Source organism: Eubalaena glacialis, chromosome 13 (genome assembly GCF_028564815.1).
Source record: "Eubalaena glacialis isolate mEubGla1 chromosome 13, mEubGla1.1.hap2.+ XY, whole genome shotgun sequence".
Lineage (NCBI taxonomy): Eukaryota > Metazoa > Chordata > Mammalia > Artiodactyla > Balaenidae > Eubalaena > Eubalaena glacialis.
This window is the reverse complement of record NC_083728.1, coordinates 78,136,951-78,155,895: the sequence shown is the minus strand read 5'-3', so window position 1 is coordinate 78,155,895 and position 18,945 is coordinate 78,136,951. Positions and strand designations below refer to the sequence as shown.

Below are 18,945 nucleotides of genomic sequence, written 5' to 3'. Positions count from 1 at the left end.
TTCTGCAGAGGAGGAGAGCGGGTTATTACTGGGTTATTCGGGGAAGAATGGAGTTTAGGTAACATTGAGATGAAACAGTGTTTCGATGGGCTCACAGCAAAGTGGGAATGTGAGCAGGTAATTAACACCTGCCCTAGGCTGAGAAGGTCCTCTTGCACTGGAAACCACAGAGTTAAAAAAAAAAAAAAGTGGAATGTTGTGCCTGCTTCCTTCCCTGCCCCTGGTGCTGAAGCCTCAGTTGAAGCATGAGTGGGCAGCCCAGGGTGTGGCCTCTCTGGGTCAACGTGACCCACACAGATCCTTCAGGCAAAAGAGGAAAATTCCACTTTTCCATGTTTCTTATCCAAAGCCCTTCTTTTAATTCATATTAAATTAGCACAAACATCTGTTTACTTCACAATGTCTTCTACCTCAGTATATCCATGGTTTGAAATACATATTATTTTATTTTAAATTAATTTCCTTCTATGTCTCCTTTACATTACAGGGAGGGCATTATATTGAATTGTTTGGAAACTATGTGATCAACTCATATAGTGCAGCTTACACTGTAGCAGGCACTGTTGCAGGTGCCGTGCCATGGATTATCTCATTTGATCCTCTCCCCAAATCTATGAGGTAGATACAGTTATTATCATCCTCAGTTTATAGAGGAGAAAACTGAGGCACAGAGAGGTAAAGTGACTTGTCCAGGGTCACACAGGATGTAGTGGATCAAGGGTTTGAATACAGGGCATCTGGCTCCAGAATCAGCTTAACCACTCTGCTAGCCTCCCTCTCAGGAGTGGGAGATTACCTAGGGACCCCCATTTCAGGATGTTAAGGGGGGTTTCCAAGGTGTTTCTTATAAAAAAGGAGGGTTGGGTGCGATCAGGGTGAGAACCAATGACATAACACAGAGTGTGTTGTACCCTGTCCCAGCTCATTCTTCACTCCATGTTCTGCCACCACGGTCCTGAATCTGAGCCAGAAGTGGGTAGGGGTGAGGGTCAGCTGTGTGGCCATGACCCCCAGCCCAGGAGGGGCATGTGGCAGAGGGCGGGAGATGGATGGGAAGGAGTCAGCCAGGTGAGGCCCTCACTTCCCTGCTGCCCTCCATCCCAAGGGCTGTTTATGCCCGGACCCTGCTTCTTACCTTCCCCCACCCCCGAGGGGCGGGGATCTCCTCAGTGGAAAAATACCCAGCAGGGCGAGCCCCAGTAGAGGGAGGGGTCAAGGGGGGCTGGGACTCAGAGGACCGAGTCTTTTCCCCTCTCGTGACTGATGTTTACTCGGCTGGGTTCTGGGAAAAGGCCAGATTGCATCAGACAGGGCCTGAGGGGCTGGAGCCAGACTGTGGGCTGAGGAGGAGACGTGGCCTTATAAGTTGGGGCCAGTGAATTGGGAGGTGTCAGCAAAGCAGACACAAACAAAGCTTTAGAAGACGAGAGAGAGAGAGAGACAGAGACAAACAGACAGACCTTATGGCCACCTTCCCGAGAGCAGCCAGCCCGTCCAGGCAGCCCCCAGGCCCAGAGGATGAAGACCCCAACCTGGATGAGTATGACCTCTACAGCCTGGCTCATTCTTACCTGGGTAAGGCCTGGCCCTGCCACCTTCCTGGTCCTTCCATTTCCAATGCCCACCCTCACAAACGGCCTGACCACCCCCCTCCCCAAACTAGGATCCCTCCTTGGGCTCCTGCCCATACATCACCCTTCTCCAGCCTGTTCCCTTGACCCCTCAAGTCACCTCCTTCTAACCCCTCATCCAGTGCGCTCTGTCCTACTCAGCCCTGGGACCACATGCACTCCTAGAATACTGGAGCAGCAACATCATTTCACACATGGGGAAACAGGGACAATGACGGCCCTAAAGCTACGCGGTGATGCTCCCCAGCCTCCCGACTTTAACCCAAGCTCTTTCCACCCCTGCCCTCTGGACCCCCTGCGGCTCACGCCTCTGCCCACCTCACCACCGACTCTCGCCTCGGTTCCCAGGAGTGGGAGGCCGGAAAGGTCGCACCAAGAGAGAAGCCGCCGCCAATACCAACCGTCACAGCCCCGGTGGGCACGAGAGGAAGCTAGTGACCAAGCTCCAGAACACGGAGCGGAAAAAGCAAGGGGCACGGCCCTGAGACAGAACTCGAGGTGAGGCATCAGGGGGCCCCGCCCGCAGCACCAGTAGAGGTCTCTCTGCCTGGAAAGGACAGGCCTGAATGGGTGAGGTTGGGTGGGAGGAGGGATCCAAGAATTGTTGTCTCAACATAGAATAAAATGAGAGAGACTTCTGAGTTTCCTAGTGACCAGAGCAAAGGGAGAAACAGACCCTTTCCAACTGGAGCAAAATTTGGTTTACAAAGAGGGAAACTGAGGCCCAGAGAGGGTAGGGTCCTTCTCTGGAGTCACGGAGCAAGTGAGCAGGAGAGGCAGAATTAGAACCCAGGCCTCTGTGCTTTCACCACCTGCTTTCCTTCCCCCAGATGAGGTCAGAGCACGGACACCCCACAGCGATGGAGACAGAACTGCGAAGAATCAACCCCTGGGGGCGGGATCCAGGCCTGCTTGCCCCTGCCCCCAGGACTTAGCCCACCTGACTGAGGTTCCGAGGGGCCACCAACAAAGGAGCCCCGACCCCAGAAAAAGGGCAAGATGGGGAACAAGAGGCAGAGAATAGAGAGAGGCAGAATCATGAAGGTACCCCTCAAAAAGAAAGAAGAAACCGGAGCTCCCCAGGGTGACAGCGACAATAAACAAAGTACAGCAGCTGCAGCCTTTGTGTGTGTTTTTGTCCTCTCTCTTTGTGTGGCTTTTTGGGTACACATTTCTGCCTGCAAGTGTCTGCATTTGCATGAACCAATGAGAGCATTTTGGTGAGTGTTTTTGTTTTTGGTTGTGTGTCTGGGAAGGGGTGTTTCTAATTTTGTATGGGCGTAGAGGTGAGCTTTTTTTTTTTTTTGTATACATGTGTTTTGGTGCATATGTTTCTGTGGTTTCTTATGAGGTGCAAGGGAATTTCCTCTGTTTCTTTGTAACGCTGCCCATGAAACAAGCCCCCTCCCCAGCTTCTCTCCATTTTCGGAATAACAATCTTGTTGTTTATGTTGTATTCATATAAAACCACCTTTTGAAGTGAATGTTATTTATTGATGCCATCTGCAAAATGGCAAAAACTGAGATTTAAAACATTAAGGGAGGGGCTTCCCTGGCGGCGCAGTGGTTAAGAATCCGCCTGCAAATGCAGGGGACACGGGTTCGAGCCCTGGTCCAGGAAGATCCCACATGCTGCAGAGCAACTAAGCCCGTGTGCCACAGCTACTGAGCCTGCGTGCCACAACTACAGAAGCCCATGCACCTAGAGCCCGTGCTCTGCAACAAGAGAAGCCACCGCAATGAGAAGCCTGAGCACCGCAACAAACAGTAGCCCCCGCTCGCCGCAACTAGAGAAACCTGCGCGCAGCAGCGAAGAGCCAACGCAGCCAAAAATACATAAATAAAATAAATAAACTTATAAAAGAAAAAAAATTAAGGGATTTGCCCCAAGTTATTCAGGGCTCAAATTCAAGGATTCTTATTGTCCTCTAGTGTGAGGTGGGTCCCTTTGCCAAGGGGGCTGCCAGGACAGGGTTCTGGAAAGTCAGCTGAGGAGGAAGATTCTTACCTAGTGTTAATCAGTCTTGGAGCCAGACTTCCAGAAGAATGTGGAGCAAATAAGAGGTGTGATGGGAGCTGAGAGGATGTATTGATTGAGGTAGAGACTTAGGTTGCTGTAATGAAGACTCAAACGAAACAGGATAGAAAGTTCTTTCTCTGTTACGTAACAGCTCCAAGGGTCAGTACTCCTGGGCTAAAATGGCAGCTCCATTGTGGCAGGAATTCCAGCTACTTCTGGCTCATTTTTCTGCCACCCTTAAAACATGGCTACCACTTTGCAGTCCGACCTAGCTGCTCCAGTACCTGCCATCTCATCTGCATTCAGCTTATGTAAATGGAGTGGGGAAGGGACCAGGGGAGACCACACTAATTTATTTATTTATTTTTTTAAAATTTACTCATTTTATTTATTTATTTTTAGCTGCATTGGGTCTTCGTTGCTGCGTGCAGGCTTCCTCTAGTTGTGGCAAGTGGGGGCTACTCTTTGTTGTGGTACGCGGCCTTCTCATTGTGGTGGCTTCTCTTGTTGGGGAGCACGGTCTCTAGGCGTGTGGGCTTCAGTAGTTGTAGCACTCAGCCTCAGTAGTTGTGGCTTGCGGGCTCTAGAGCACAGGCTCAGTAGTTGTGGCACACAGGCTTAGTTGCTCCGCGGCATGTGGGATCTTCCTGGACCGGGGCTCGAACCCATGTCCCCTGCATTGGCAAGCGGATTCTTAACCACTGCACCACCAGGGAAGCCCACACTAATTTATTTTTAAAGCCATAACCTAAAAGCAGAACACATCACATCTGCTCAGAATTTAGACACATAACCATGCCCAACTACAGGAGAGGTTGGGACATGTAGTATTTAACTACTTAGCCACGTGCTAGCCAAAACTGGGGGAGGGCAGGGTTTTATTATTAAAGGAAGCAGGAGACAGTGAATATCAGAAAAAACTAGCAAGCAACAAGGGGTAAAGGGTGGCCCTCAGTCTAGCCCTGGGCATAGCCTTTTTCCTTTTCTCCCGTCCCTTCCTAGGCTGCAAAACTTGGAGTTAATTGTTCTTAGGGACCCAAGAATATGGACAGGGGAATAAGGCAGCTGTTGAGCAGTAACAGATGCATAGCTTGAACCTTTAAGAACCTTTATCCATCAGCCTCCCCTGAGTCCAACCTAATAACAGTTGGACTGTGTTAGGAAGAACACACTGTGTTAGGAAGATAACACAGTTATCTGACTTGGGAAGGACGTTAAAAGGCATCTAGTCCAACCTCACCCCACTTCACGGTGGGATACTCTCTGCTTGCTTGAATACCACTAGGGGTAGGAAAATTGCTGCCTTTGTGTTGCCTGATTCCTTCTCAGAGTCACTCCTTAATGTGAGCTGAAATCTGATTCTCCCACCTGCCCCTTGAGCAAGCTTCTGTTTTCTGGTCCTTTCTGTCTGAGATGCTTTTAATCCCACCCATCCTGCAAGGCTCAGCTCTTCAAAGTCTTCTCCTACTTGCCCTCCACCACCTGACTCCTTGCCCCCACCCCAGGGAGAGAGACCTTCTCTGGGATGGCACCCACAGCAAAACTATGCCCAGAATCTCACAGTCATTTTGGCATACAGCTCCTTCAGACTTTCCCTCGAACCACTCTTTCCATGACAGATTATTTATTCATTCAGTTAATGTTTATTGGATGCCTACTCTATTACCAGGACCTGGCTGAAGGCATGCATGCAAGGAGGGACAAATGGGACCCTGATAGGATTGGAACCACGCCTTAGGGTCAGTGTCAGCTCTTGAACTCAGGAGGCAAATGGCAGGAGCATCACTGGGCAGTAGCTCTCTGCCCAGGACAGGTCTGTGCATCAGCTTCAGAAAATCATAGCAACAGCTCCCATGCATTGGGCTACTACTCTGTGACGCATGTTTTATAGACATTATCCCATTTAATCCTTACAATAACCCAATAGGCATAGTATTATTGATCCCATTTTACAAACCAGAAAACCGAGGTTCAGAAAAGTAATTTCACCAAAGTCTCACAGCTGCAACCTGCAGAAGCTGGGACTTTAAAATCCGGTCTGGGGCTTCCCTGGTGGCGCAGTGGTTAAGAATCCACCTGCCAATGCAGGGGACACGGGTTCAAGCACTGGTCCGGGAAGATCCCACATGCTGCGGAGCAACTAAGCCCGTGCGCCACAACTACTGAGCCTGTGCTCTAGAGCCTGCGAGCCACAACTACTGAAGCCTGCGTGCCTAGAGCCCGTGCTCCCCAACAAGAGAAGCCACCACAATAAGAGGGCTGCGTGCCACAACAAAGAGTAGCCCCGACTCGCTGCAACTAGAGAAAGCCCACACTCAGCAGCGAAGACCCAACGCAGCCAAAAATAAAAAATAAATAAATATATTTATACAAAAAAAAATCAGGTCTGTCTGATTTTCCTTTTTTGACTACATGCCTGAGAAGAACTATGTACTGACAATGAGGAATCCTAGATGCTAGTTAATTTCTAGTCAATTACTCCAGTGTGAGCCTCAGTTTCCCCACCTGTCAATTGCTGAGACTATCCTCTCTTCTGTCAACTTGAAAGGAGAAAACAGGCTGGGGAGTGTTGTGTCTCTAGTGGGACGTGGCCACTCCCTGGGTAATGGGTCCTTTGACACTTGCCAGGAGGCTCCATACATCACCCCTCACTCCTGGCCTCTGATTGGCCTTCCCTGGCCTTGGCCTTCCCTGGCACAGCCTCTGCCTGGGAGGCCTTTAAGTGGCTGTTCCAGGAACCAGACCATTCTTGGAATTACAGAATGTTCAGATCTGTAGATCTGAACCCCACTCAGAGTTCAGCCCCACTCTTTCTCCTTTGTGGAAGGGGAAATCATGGCCCAGGGTGCAGGGGCCTGGGCCTGGCTTAAACTACATGAAGACTAGGGATCCTATCAGGATGAGAACCCTCCAGAACCTCCCTCTTCTGTTCCATTCTTTTGTCATTTCCTGGTTGTACGTAATAACTGTTTCCCCAATTTCTTGGGTTCCTCCTGAGACCTGGAGAGCTGATTGACCTCTCTTTCCCCCCAGGGGCTTATGGAAATTTCCCGTCAGGTTGCCACAATCCAAAGGATTCCTGGCTCCTTTATGTGCTTGTCTTCATCCGCCCACTCCTTTCTCAGAGGCCAGCTCTCAGATGTCTATTTTTTAAAATTTCAGAATCACCCAAAGTTGATTTTCAACCAGCACTTTTTTAAAAAAATTTATTTATTTATTGGCTGTGTTGGGTCTTCATTTCTGTGCGAGGGCTTTCTCCAGTTGTGGCAAGCGGGGGCCACTCTTCATCGCGGTGCGCGGGCCTCTCACCATCGCGGCCTCTCTTGTTGCCGAGCACAGGCTCCAGACGCGCAGGCTCAGTAGTTGTGGCTCACGGGCCCAGTTGCTCCGCGGCATGTGGGATCTTCCCAGACCGGGGCTCGAACCCGTGTCCCCTGCATTGGCAGGCAGACTCTCAACCACTGCGCCACCAGGGAAGCCCTCAACCAGCACTTTTTAAAGGTGATACTAATAGCAGTCACAGTCCTAGACACCATTATTGATTACCTGCCTCAGGGTTTTCCCAGCTTTACCATCCACACAGCACTTTTGTGATTTCTGCCCTATGTGCATTCAAGCTACATCATTATTTACTTAACATTTTATTTATTTTTTTAAAGATTATTTATTTCTGGCTAAGGATGATGACGTCTCATATTCTGTTTTGAACAATTTGTATGTACATATATGCACAAGGAGAGAATGTTAATTAAAGTTGTGATTTTTACAACTTCTTTTTTTTTTTTGGCTCTGTTGGGTCTTCGTTGCTGAGTATGTACTTTCTCTAGTTGCAGCAAGCAGGGGCCACTCCTCGTTGCGGTGCGCGGGCTTCTCATTGCGGTGGCTTCTCGTTGCAGAGCACAGGATCTAGGCACACAGGCTGCAGTAGTTGTGGCTCGCGGGCTCTAGAGCGCAGGCTCAGTAGTTGTGGCGCATGGGCTTAGTTGCTCCGCCTGTGGGATCTTCCTGGACCAGGGCTCGAACCCGTGTCCCCTGCATTGGCAGGCGGATTCTTAACCACTGTGCCACCAGGAAAGTCCCTATTTACTTAGCATTTAAAAAATTACCTTCTTACCTTTTTTACTTAAATGTATTTTAAAAGAAACTACATAACCATAACCAAAAATGGAAGCCCACAATCACTTGTCATAATTAGAAAATAACTTTAAAAAGAAACACCTAACTAAAACATTAAGTCCACCTGTGCACTATCTATGACAACTTTGTCTATTAAGAGTCATAGGGGGCTTCCCTGGTGGCGCAGTGGTTGAGAATCTGCCTGCCAATGCAGGGGACACGGGTTCGAGCCCTGGTCTGGGAAGATCCCATATGCCGCGGAGCAACTAGGCCCGTGAGCCACAATTACTGAGCCTGCGCGTCTGGAGCCTGTGCTCCGCAACAAGAGAGACCACGATAATGAGAGGCCCGCGCACCGCGATGAAGAGTGGCCCCCACTTGCCGCAACTAGAGAAAGCCCTCGCACAGAAACAAAGACCCAACACAGCCATAAATAATAAATAAATAAATAAAATAAAATAAAAGACAAAACTGTAGTTCCCAGAGGCTCTCATTATAAAAAAAAAAAAAAAAAAAAAAAAAAAGAGTCATAGGTGTTTAGGCTTCCCTGGTGGTCCAGTGGTTAAGACTCTGTGCTTCCACTGCATGGGGCGCGGGTTAGATCCCTGGCTGGGGAAGTTCTGCATGCCTCAACATGCGGCCAAAAAAAAAAAGTCATAGGTGTTTACACTTGGGGGAAAAAACCCAAAAAAACAGTTGCTCACGAGCCAAACACTGTGCCAGGAGCTTTGCATACATGGGAGACGGCCTCATTGTAATTACCCGGGAGCTAAAGAAAATATTGCTTCCTGGCTCCCTCTCCCTGATTCTGATTTCATTGGTCTGGGGTATAGCTTGGGCACTGGGATTTTGAAACGTGATTTGAGCTTGCAGTGAAGTTTGAGAATTGCATTTATGAAAGATGGTCACAGCAAGAGTTCCCACCCCACATGCTCTCCTTACAGTATGCCCTTGACCCCCCCTCCATCAAATGGGAGACACGGGACTATGTCTCTTACTTCTGAACATGGGAGGACTCCTACGACCATGTCTTCCTGACTGACAGAGGACAGCGTAAGTGGTGCTTTCATGAAACACCATGCGCTTCTACCTTGCTGCCGGCGGTTCCTGGACCCCAGCCACCCTGCTGTGAGGAAGTCCAAGATAGCACACATGAAAGACAATATAGAAAGGTCACATATTGTTGTTGTTCTGGCCTTCGGTCCAGCTGAAGTCCCAGCTGAAAGCCATCCCCAACCTCCAGACATGTGAGTGAAGGGAGCCTGCAGATGGGTCCAGCCCCAGCCGTCAAGTCACCTCCAGCAACTGAATCTTCCCAGATGAGGCCTGAGATATTGCGCAGCAGAGACAAGCCACCTCCAATTCCCAACCCGCAGAAACTGGGAGCATAATTAAATGGTTATTTCATACCATTATGTTTGGGGATGGTTTGTTACACAGCCATAGTGACTGGACCAGCCTTAAGAGTCCCCCAGACCCATGTCCAGATCCAGCCTGCAAACTTGGCTGTGACCTGGGACAAGTTATTGTTTACCCTGCATCTTAATTTCCTCATCTGTAAACACTCACCTCCCAGAATGGTGTTTTGTTGTTGTTGTTGCTGTTGTTTGTTTTTTGGGTTTTTTGCGGCTTGCAGGATCTTAGTTCCCTGACCAGGGATTGAACCTGGGCCCGGGCCCTCGGCAGTGAAAGCAGCAAAAGCCTGGAGTCCTAACCACTGGACCGCCAGGGAATTCCCACCTCCCGGAACGGTTTTGAGAATGCAAGGAAACTGTGTTTTTCAAGCACTTAGCAGGGTACCCGAAAAAAAACTTAAAAAGGCGGCACAGTGGCAGCAGACAGCGTGGGCTCCGGGCCCAGACTCCATGGGTTCAAGTCCCAGCTCTCTTACCATCTCTGTCTGACCTTGGGCTAGTTACCTGACCTTTCTATGCATCCGTTTCCCCTGGTGTAAAATAGGAGTGCCAATAACATTCAATATAGGATTGTTGCTGTGATTGGGTTAATGTTGTGAAATGCATAGGAAGCATCATGAGAGTGCGCTATTAAAACAAGGATACAGAAACATAGGCCAGGTGTGCAAGAAATGTGATCTGTCTGTTGTTTATTTGAATTGATATTTCCTGTTCCTCTTCTGCTGGCGGCAGGTGTTTAAAGGGGTCAGTTTGTGGTTTTTTCTCTCCTTTTCCCAGGGCTCCCAGTAGCAGAGTTGAGAAGGGGCATGAATCCTCTTGGCCTTGATACCCTCTTGGTACACTGGCATCTGCCAAGACGTCCCCCCTTCTGCCTTCCTGTCCTTTCTGTCTGTTCTTTTTTTTTTTTTTTTTTTTTGGCTACGTTGGGTTTTCATTGCTGCGCATGGGCTTTCTCTAGTTGCGGCGAGCGGAGGGCTACTCTTCGTTGTGGTGCGCGGGCTTCTCATCGCGGTGGCTTCTCTTGTTGCGCGGGGCACGGGCTCTAGAGCGCAGGCTCAGTAGTTGTGGTGCATGGGCTTAGTTGCTCCGCAGCACGTGGGATCTTCCCGGACCAGGGCTCGAACCCATGTCCCCTGCATTGGCAGGCGGACTCTTTACCACTGCGCCACCAGGGAAGCCCCTTTTCTGTCTGTTCTTTACTGTCAGCCCACACAGCCCCTCCTCTTGGTCTGTGTGCTCTGGGCCACCTCCCACAGCCTTTGTGTCACACTGGGGTGTAGAGGCACTGCTGGGGTCTGTCCACCTGGAAAACGGGGTACAGTTCCTTCCGTCCTCAGATCTCACCAAACTCTTCAGGACAGGCAGGACACAGGCACCCTTTCTTGAGGACACATCTGTTCTAAGATCTCTCTGTGTCCTTTCCAAATTCCTCCTTCCTCCTTGACTTGGGGAGTATTTTAAAATTTGCCCACTCCCCACCCCATCCACCTTGCTCTTGTGTCCTCGTGATTCTCTGTGCCTTGAGTCCCCTAAGGCTGTTGAACTAAAAAGGAAACTTCAGTGACATTTTTTACTGTAGCCATGAATGTCCTCCCTCAGTAATGGGATGAGTGTAAAGGAAGAGGGGGAAAACTCCACCTTGGTTTGTAGATAAAAATATTATACAGCCACAATGACTTTTATTATCACACTGAATATTTACCAAAGCCCTGTGGAAGGGAAAAGACTTGGGTCATGGGTTCACCACCTGTCACAGGCTGAGCCAGGAGTAGACCAGGTGTGCTGACAACCACACCCAAGCTTTCTAGAGTTCTGTGGTCTTCAGGGAGTCTGGGGGGAGCAAGCAAAGAAGCGAGAGCACCTCACCACCCACCCCACCGATCCCCTGTGCAAGCAGCCAGCGTTGACAAAGGAGACCATTTCCCAGAGGCTGGACCCGGAACCCAGATCTCTGCACCTTCTTTTCTTTGTAAAACAAGTTCTCTTTGCTTTTCTGATTACAAAAGCAGCTGATGCTGTGGAACAGAAGATAACCCCTAACCTCTTGTTCCGTCCTCTTGACCGAACATGTTCTCCTTCCAACTTTGGCAAAACACTTAAGTTATAAAATTAACCACTTTGTGGAATGTTTGCACCAGCTCTGTGCAACCTTATCCTGTTATCTCTTTTCTGGAGAATAGTTTGGAGAGTTGTCATTTCAACTGTTTAAGGAAAGAATCATTTATTCATTCGACAAATATTTCTAGAGCCAGGGAATATTCTAAAAGCTACGGATACTCTGGTAAATGAGCTCTTTTCTCGTGAAATTTACATTGTAGTGGGGGCAGACAAACGATCACAAGTGAACAAACAAAAACAAGAATTTCCGCCGGCTTGTGCAATTTAAAATGCCTTGGTTAAGGAAAGCCTCACCGAGAAGGTGGCATTGAAGCAAAGACCAAAAGGAAGTTAGGGAGTGATTCATGCTAAAATTCCTGTTTATTTCCTTAAGAGCACGTAGTACCATCTGACATACTGTATATTTACTGATTAATTTATTGTTTAGAGTTAGGGGAGGGGAACACTGGCAGCTAAGAAACCTGAAGCCATAGAGAACAGACTTGTGGTTGCCAAGCGGGGGGAGGGGGGAAGGAGAGGGATGGACTGGGAGTCTGGGGTTGGTAGATGTGAACTATTACATTTAGAATGGATAAACAAGGTCCTACGTATAGCACAGGGAACTATATTCAATATCCTGTGATAAACCATAATGGAAAAGAATGTATGTCTGTGTATAACTGAGTCACTTTGCTGTACAGCAGGGATTGGCACAGCATTGTCAATCAACTCTCCTTCAAAAAAAATAAATAAATAAATAAGAAACCGGAGGCCATGAGACGGGCTGGAGGCTGAGTGACCACAAGCAGAGGATGAGGGTTGGCAGGGCCCTAGGGGCCAGGCAGGTAGGCCTAAGTGTCCTCTTTTCTGCTTAGGTCTCACCCACCCTCCCTGCAGTCAGGAGCTGCCGCCCCACTCCGTGGAGGAGATACGCCATCTCCACCAGGAGTCTCTGTGGTCATTCTGTCGGAAGCCCTCTCTGTCTCCATCCTTCTTACCATGGCTCCCAACTGCCCCTTTGACCCAGTCCATATTCTTGAGTGTGGCATTCCAGGACCTCCATCACCTACTTGCACCTTAGTGTAAGTGCCCTCTGGTTCCTCTGCTTCAGAGCTGGTACCTGGCACTAAGTAGGTGCACAATAAATATTCACGAATCAATGCATCAGAAATAGTCTTGCTTAGCACAGGGAACTATATTCAATATCTCGTAATAAACTATAATGGAAAAGAATCTGAAAAGGTGGGACCTCAGGGCTGGGCCTCTTGCTGTCCCTCATTTCCGGGCCTGGTTTCTCTTTTCTGGTCCCTCTTCATTCCTTTGTTTATTCATTATAGGTCATATGCACTAAGGGTTAAGTGTGGACTCTTGTGACTATAGTTGATTACACTGTATTGTATAATTGAAATTTGCTAAGAGAGTAGAACTTAAATGTCCCCCCCCCCACACACACACACACAAAGATAAGTATGTGAGGTGATGGATGTGTTAATTAACTCGACGGGGGGGTAATCCTTTCACAATGTATATGTATATCAGATCCTCACGTTGTACACTTTGTTATCTTTTTTCTTCCAGTTTTATTGAGATACAACTGCATACAACACTGTGTAAGTTTAAGGTGTACAGCGTCATGATTTGACTTACATACATCATGAAATGATGGCCACAATAAGTTTAGTGAACATCCATCATCTTATATAGATACCAAATTAAAGAAATAGAAAAAATTTTTTTGTTGTGATGATTGTTATACACTTTAAATAACTTATAATTTTATTTGTCAATTATAACTCAATAAAGCTGGAAGAAAAAAAAGAGTGTGTACTCTCAAGCCATACTGTTCTGGTTCAAATTTCAGTTCTGTTACTGTCATTTAACCTCAGTTTCATCCTCTGTGAAATGGATTGTTTTGAGGATTACATGATTTTATGCATGTAAGGCCATTAGAACAGTGTCTGACATAGAGAGAAGACTCAGTAAATGCTAACTGCTATACCAGGCAGTAGAGTATAGTGGTTAAGAAAGCCAGATAGGGGCTTCCCTGGTGGCACAGTGGTTAAGAATCCGCCTGCCACTGCAGGGGACACAGGTTCAAGCCGTGGTCTGGGAAGATCCCACATGCCTCAGAGCAACTAAGCCTGTGCACTACAACTACTGAGCCTGTGCTCTAGAGCTGGCGAGCCGCAACTACTGAGCCCATGAGCCACAACTACTGAAGCCCGCGTGCCTAAAGCCCATGCTCTGCAACGAGAGAAGCCACCACAGTGAGAAGCCCACACACAGCAATGAAGAGTAGCCCCCGCTCACCACAACTAGAGAAAGCCTACGTGCAGCAACGAAGACCCAATGCAGCCAAAAATAAATTAATTAATTAAAAAAAAAAAAAAAAAGAAAGCATGGGGAATTTCCTGGTGGTCCAGTGGTTAAGACTCTGCACTTTCACTGCAGGGGGGGTGGGTTCAATCCCTGGTCAGGGAACTAAGAGCCCCCCATGCCCCACGGTGCGCCCAAAAAAAAAAGAGCCAGACTTCCTGGGTTTAAATCCCAGAGCTGCCATTTACTAGCTCTGTAACCTTGGGCACAAAATCTTAACCTCTCTGGGCCTCAGTTTCCTCTTCTGCATGAAATGAACACGAATAATAATACCTACAACACAGGGTTATTGTGAGAATTAAATGAGCCAATAGTTGAAAAGTGTCTGGCCTATATAAGCATTTGATTAGATTTTGATTACAATTTTATTCCATTTAGTGTAAGCTCCATGAAGCCAGAACTTTCAGTCGGCTTCATTCACTGCTGTATCTCTAATACCTAGAACAATGCCTGGGATGTGCTGAGTTGCTCAGTAAATATTGACCAAGCAGCTACTCTGTTTTCACACTGTTCTTTCTCCCTGAAGTGCTCTCTCCCCTGGATCTGACACAGTGCTCTTTCTACTATATAATACTATTTGACTTTGTCATGATTTTTAAAATCTAGTCTGTGATTTTTGACATTGGAAATCAACAGTGAAGGTAGATCCAGGCAGGAGAGTGGACATATGCTACGAGTGGCGAAACACAATTCAAAATAGCTGAAGCAAAAAAGAGGATTGGCTCGTGAAACTGAACATTTCAGAATTAATTGCTTCAGGAGTGTCCGGATCCAGGAACTCAAAGTAAATCATCATCACAATTGTCGGCTCCCTCTCCAGCTCTCAGCTCTACTTTCCCATGCACTGACTCCAGTCTGAGGCAGGGTCTTCCCTCATGGCAGATCAGCTTCACAACCTTCCAGTTTAGTCACCTCTGCCAAGAGAAAGCCTCTTTCCTGACAGCAAGTCCTTCTCAGTGTGTTGTGTACCCATCCTCGAATCCTTCATTGTAGTGAGAGGTGTGGGGCACCTTGACTGGCTGGGCCTGGGTCATGTGCCCACCACGAGGGTTAGGGTTGTCAGCCTCAGGGAGAGAGGATGGATAATTCCCCAAAGGAAAATCCAGATACTTTACTATATTTTTTAATTTAAAAAGAAAGAATAAAAAATAATTTAAAATTTTAAAAAAATAAAAGAATGGTAGACAGGTGGAAATGACAGACATCAACTGCACCCCGAGCGAGGCTTTTCTCTCCTTATCCTCTTACCCACTGGCCAGTTGACAATCTTTGTTTATGAGCTCTCAATATATATATATATATTTTTAGCCGTGCAGCCTGTGTGACTTTAGTTCCCAGACCAGGGATTGAACCCATGTCCCAGCTGTGGAAGCGTGGAGTCCTAACCACTGGATCGCCAGGGAATTCCCAATGAACTCTCAATACTAATAGCACTTTCCAGTTTCAAGAGCACCAGAGCACATGTTCATGTGCCCTCTTTCTCTGGGAGAAAGGTATTGCTACACCCACTCTCCAGGTGAAGAAATGAAGGCCAAAAAGTGGTTGCCAGTGTCTCCCAGTAAGTTACAAAGTGGTCTGCTTTGTCGTGTCCTCTCTAGTTTCACATCGGGTCAGTCTGCTCGGCTAGGCAGCTGCCTCTGTGGGCAAGGACCAGGGTTCCCACACCTTGACATTCAACCCTAATTCTGTCTTCCCCTCTCCTACCTCACAGCAGAAGTATGGAAGGACTGAACGTTGTTCAGACCAACACTGCCAACAGGATCCAGATGCCTGATAAGCTGGGTGGATGCTCAAGGTCTGGAGAATACTCCAGGAGTTCGGGAAGGGCCTGGAATATGCAGAAAAATTGAAAGGCTAAGAGACTAACATCTATATCTTCGGGTTGTAACAGGGTCTTAGTGTAGGTGGGAATGAGATTGGACAGTTCTCAGAGACATAGAATGAAGAAGGCATTTATGAGAAGTTGAGCCCTGAAGGAGGGACAAGGAGCCAGTTATTTGAAGAGCTGAGGAAAAAGTATTCTGGGCAGAGGGAACAGCAGGTACAAAGGCCCTGAGGTAGACATGTGCCTGGTGTGTTTGTGGGGCAGCCGGGAGAACAGAAGAGGTCAATGGGAGGGATCACGAGGACACTGTAAGCCACTGGAAGGGCTTTTGCTTTCATCAGGGTGAAATGAGGAGCCATGGGAATCAGTGAATCCGTTGTGCAGATAGCCTGTTGGGACCCAGGACCAAAACTGAGGTAGAAGGAAGAAAAGTGGGTGAGTAGAAACATATATGTTGTATACATTCTTTTGCTCAGATCAGATGGTACATAAAAATATAAGCTGTGAGTGTGTTCCATTCCTTGGGAGTGAACTGGGGGGCTCAAACGCAGGGTTCAGGACAAGCAAGGGATACAGCAGTCAGGGGTGGCTGAGACCCCACGGAGGCTGCCAGGTGAGGGCCCTCGGATTGGGTGGGGCCCAGTGTCAGCCTCAGAGCTTAGGGCTGCTGGAGGACCTGGTGTCTGCCGGGGGCCTGCCTGCCTCTCTCAGACACCTGGCAGGGCCTGGCCTGGGGCTCAGCCCAGAGTCTCTCCATTCCAAGTCCTCTCCATAGAGAGGCTTGATGAAGCCCCACCCAACTTAGGAAATGAGTCCCAACCAGTGGTCCTCAGAGCTGAGGCTGTCCACACTGTGGCCCAGGGCCTGATTGGCTGTCTCCCTGAGGCGTCTGCTTCTGGCCCGAACTCTGCTCTGATGCATGTCTCTGGGTTACCAGGTGCCTTCTGCCTGGGGCCCCCCACCTGCACCCTGTACCTATCCGAACTTCCTAAGCTCTAACTGCAGCCTCTTCTTTACCCTCTTCCTCCAACTCTCCTTTGGCATTTCTTTGCTTATTGATGACAACCATCCCAAGTATTTATTAATGACAACTAGCATTTCTTGAGAGCTTCCTTGTGGGTCAGGCCTTATACTAATACCAATAGCTAAAACCTACAGTCTTACCACGTGCCAGCTCCTGTTCCAAGCACTTTATAAACAATAGCTCATTGAATCCTCTAAACAGTCTTATGAGTTTGGATTATTTTTCTCATGTTATAGATGATGAACCTAGGCACAGAGAGGTTAATTAACTTGTGTAAGATCACACAGCTACTCAGTGGCAGTGCCAGCCATTTATATGCATAATCATCACAGCTGTCCTATCTGGCTGGTAGGAGTAGCGTCCCCTTCCTGCCTTGACCAAGGTCACCCTGGGAAGTGCTGGAGCTGTGAAAGGTCTGTCTGACTCCCCAGTGGGGCCCTGACCCTTGAAGCCCTGTACCTTCCCAATTTTGCCTTCACCTCTGGGCTGAGAGGTGGGCAGGGCTGGGGTCGCGGGCCTCATTTTCCAGATGGGGAAACTGAAGCCCAGTGTGCTTGGGCAGAGCAGAGCCGGGACTTGCACCGGGACTTTTCACCCCCAGGCTGGTGTTTTTTTTCTCTGCAGCCCTGCCTCAGGAACTCTCTTCCTGGCACTCAACAGACCTGGCTTCCCACCTTCTCCTCACCCCCTGCATAGCTCAGTCTTCCTGCCCCTGCATTCCTGTGTCATTTACATAGAACACCCAGCGATGAACATCTAGTCCCTGGCAAGGTGCCTCCTGCACTCCCTTTCTCTCAGCCCTCCCCGCACGTGCCTGCTGTGGCCTTGAGAGTGCCCCCCCAACCGAGGAAAAAAGAGGTGGGACCGAGCGTGAGAAACCCTTTTCCCCTTCCAGGCTCCTCCCGCCCTGCCCCTGCAACCCCAGGGTCAGTAGTCCCATTCAGAGGCGCGCCCCAAGGTGGGTGGAAGTGGGTGGGGCACCCAAGCTGTCTTGCTGCGGCCTTGAGTGCATGCTGCAGAATAAACCCTAGGCGTGGTGTGCAGCAGGGCGCATGCGTACAATGGGCCCAGTGATTAGGGCTGAGATGTGGGGCTTTATTCACCTCTATTCTCCTAGGAGCGGGTGGGAGCTGTGCCTAGCCTCAGGGTCTCATCACTCGTGTTTGGGAGACTCAGAGGTGTGGCCCCAGCTCCAGCCTGGCCTCACCTCCTCCCAGCCTTCCCACCTTCACTGAAGCCCATCTTGGTTTCACCGAGGGGTTAGATCTCGAAGCTGAGATCATGGGGCCCAGGGATTCCCCTCGCCAGCCCAAGGTGAAAATGAGGGACTCGAGTTCCAGTCTTCATTCTGTCACTGATCTGCTGTGTGACCTTGAACAAGACTTCCCCTCCCTGATTCCATCCTGATGTCACATCTGAGGCTTCTAACTTCTGCTTCCTGAACTCAGGATTCCCATGCAACCCCATGGAGTGCCCCACACGGTCAGAGCTGTAACAGGGCTTGGAAAATAATCAGAAAAATTGGTGGCTGGTTCCTTTCTCTCTCTTTTTTTAATCATCTGGGTTTTAATTTCTCTATGTAATAATAGGCAGCATTTGAAAATTGTGATCACTTTTCAATGAGGAAACTGAGGTCCAGAGTAGGCTAGTGACTCACCTGAGGTCACCAGAAGGGTTAGCTGCACACCGGAGTCTACAGCCCTTTCCAGCAGTTCTCACCCCTCACCACATCCCTTCCATTTCCTGCTGGCCCCAACCCAAGCCTCAGCTTACCTGCCAAGATCCACCTGTGGAAACAGGCCCAGGGGGGCAGAGATGGGCCAGGCCCATCCTCTAAGGATATGGACAGAGGCTGGCACTGCCCTCACTGACCCTCTGGCTTTTTGCCAAGGATCTGCTAAGATTGTCAGCCCACAGCTTTGCCCAGCAGCCCGGGTGCCTCCTTACCCCCCTCAGCACCTGGCTGAAGCCTTGGACAGACTGGGAGAAAGCTGACTGTGAGACTTCAGGGCTCTGGCTGCTCCCAGACCTGCTGCTCCGTCCAGGCAACTTACAGCTCACCAGCCATGAGCAGAACCTGGGTTAGACACTTGTGGCAGAAGACAGATCTGTTCAATGATCTACTGAGAACCTGCTGTTGTTAGCTACTGGGGATACATCAGTGCACAGAACAGGCAAAAATTCCCATCTCTGTGGAACGCATATTCTAGTGCATGGAGACAGACCGAAAAAAAAAGAGAGAGAGAGAGAGAGAAAGAAAATGTTCAATATCTAAAAATGTTTCATATCTAAAATGCTATGTAGAAAAATAATGCAGGGAAGGGGATAGAGAGTTCCAGGGGCAGGGCTGCCTTTTTTCAGGGTAGCCAGTGAATACTCCATTTATAAAGGAGATATTTGAGCAGAGTAGTAAGGAGAGAGTGAGCTTTGCAGATATGAAG

At 48.7% G+C, this 18,945-nt stretch overlaps 1 protein-coding gene across 1 annotated transcript; it reads left to right on the top strand.

Moving 5' to 3' along the window:
- Positions 1-1,279: 1,279 nt before the first annotated feature.
- Positions 1,280-2,750, top strand: NUPR1 (nuclear protein 1, transcriptional regulator). The gene is made up of 3 exons (XM_061208323.1): positions 1,280-1,575; positions 1,980-2,129; positions 2,462-2,750. The coding sequence occupies exons 1-2, from the start codon at positions 1,464-1,466 to the stop codon at positions 2,114-2,116; spliced, it is 249 nt and encodes an 82-aa protein (XP_061064306.1). The 5' UTR covers positions 1,280-1,463; the 3' UTR covers positions 2,117-2,129; positions 2,462-2,750.
- The last annotated feature ends 16,195 nt before the right edge of the window (positions 2,751-18,945 follow it).

Excerpts from the sequence above, each read along its gene's own strand:
- NUPR1 (XM_061208323.1), top strand. The coding sequence starts at position 1,464 with ATGGCCACCTTCCCGAGAGCAGCCAGCCCGTCCAGGCAGCCCCCAGGC. Across the intron at positions 1,576-1,979 it reads CCTGGCTCATTCTTACCTGG|GAGTGGGAGGCCGGAAAGGT; the intron begins GTAAGGCCTGGC and ends CTCGGTTCCCAG.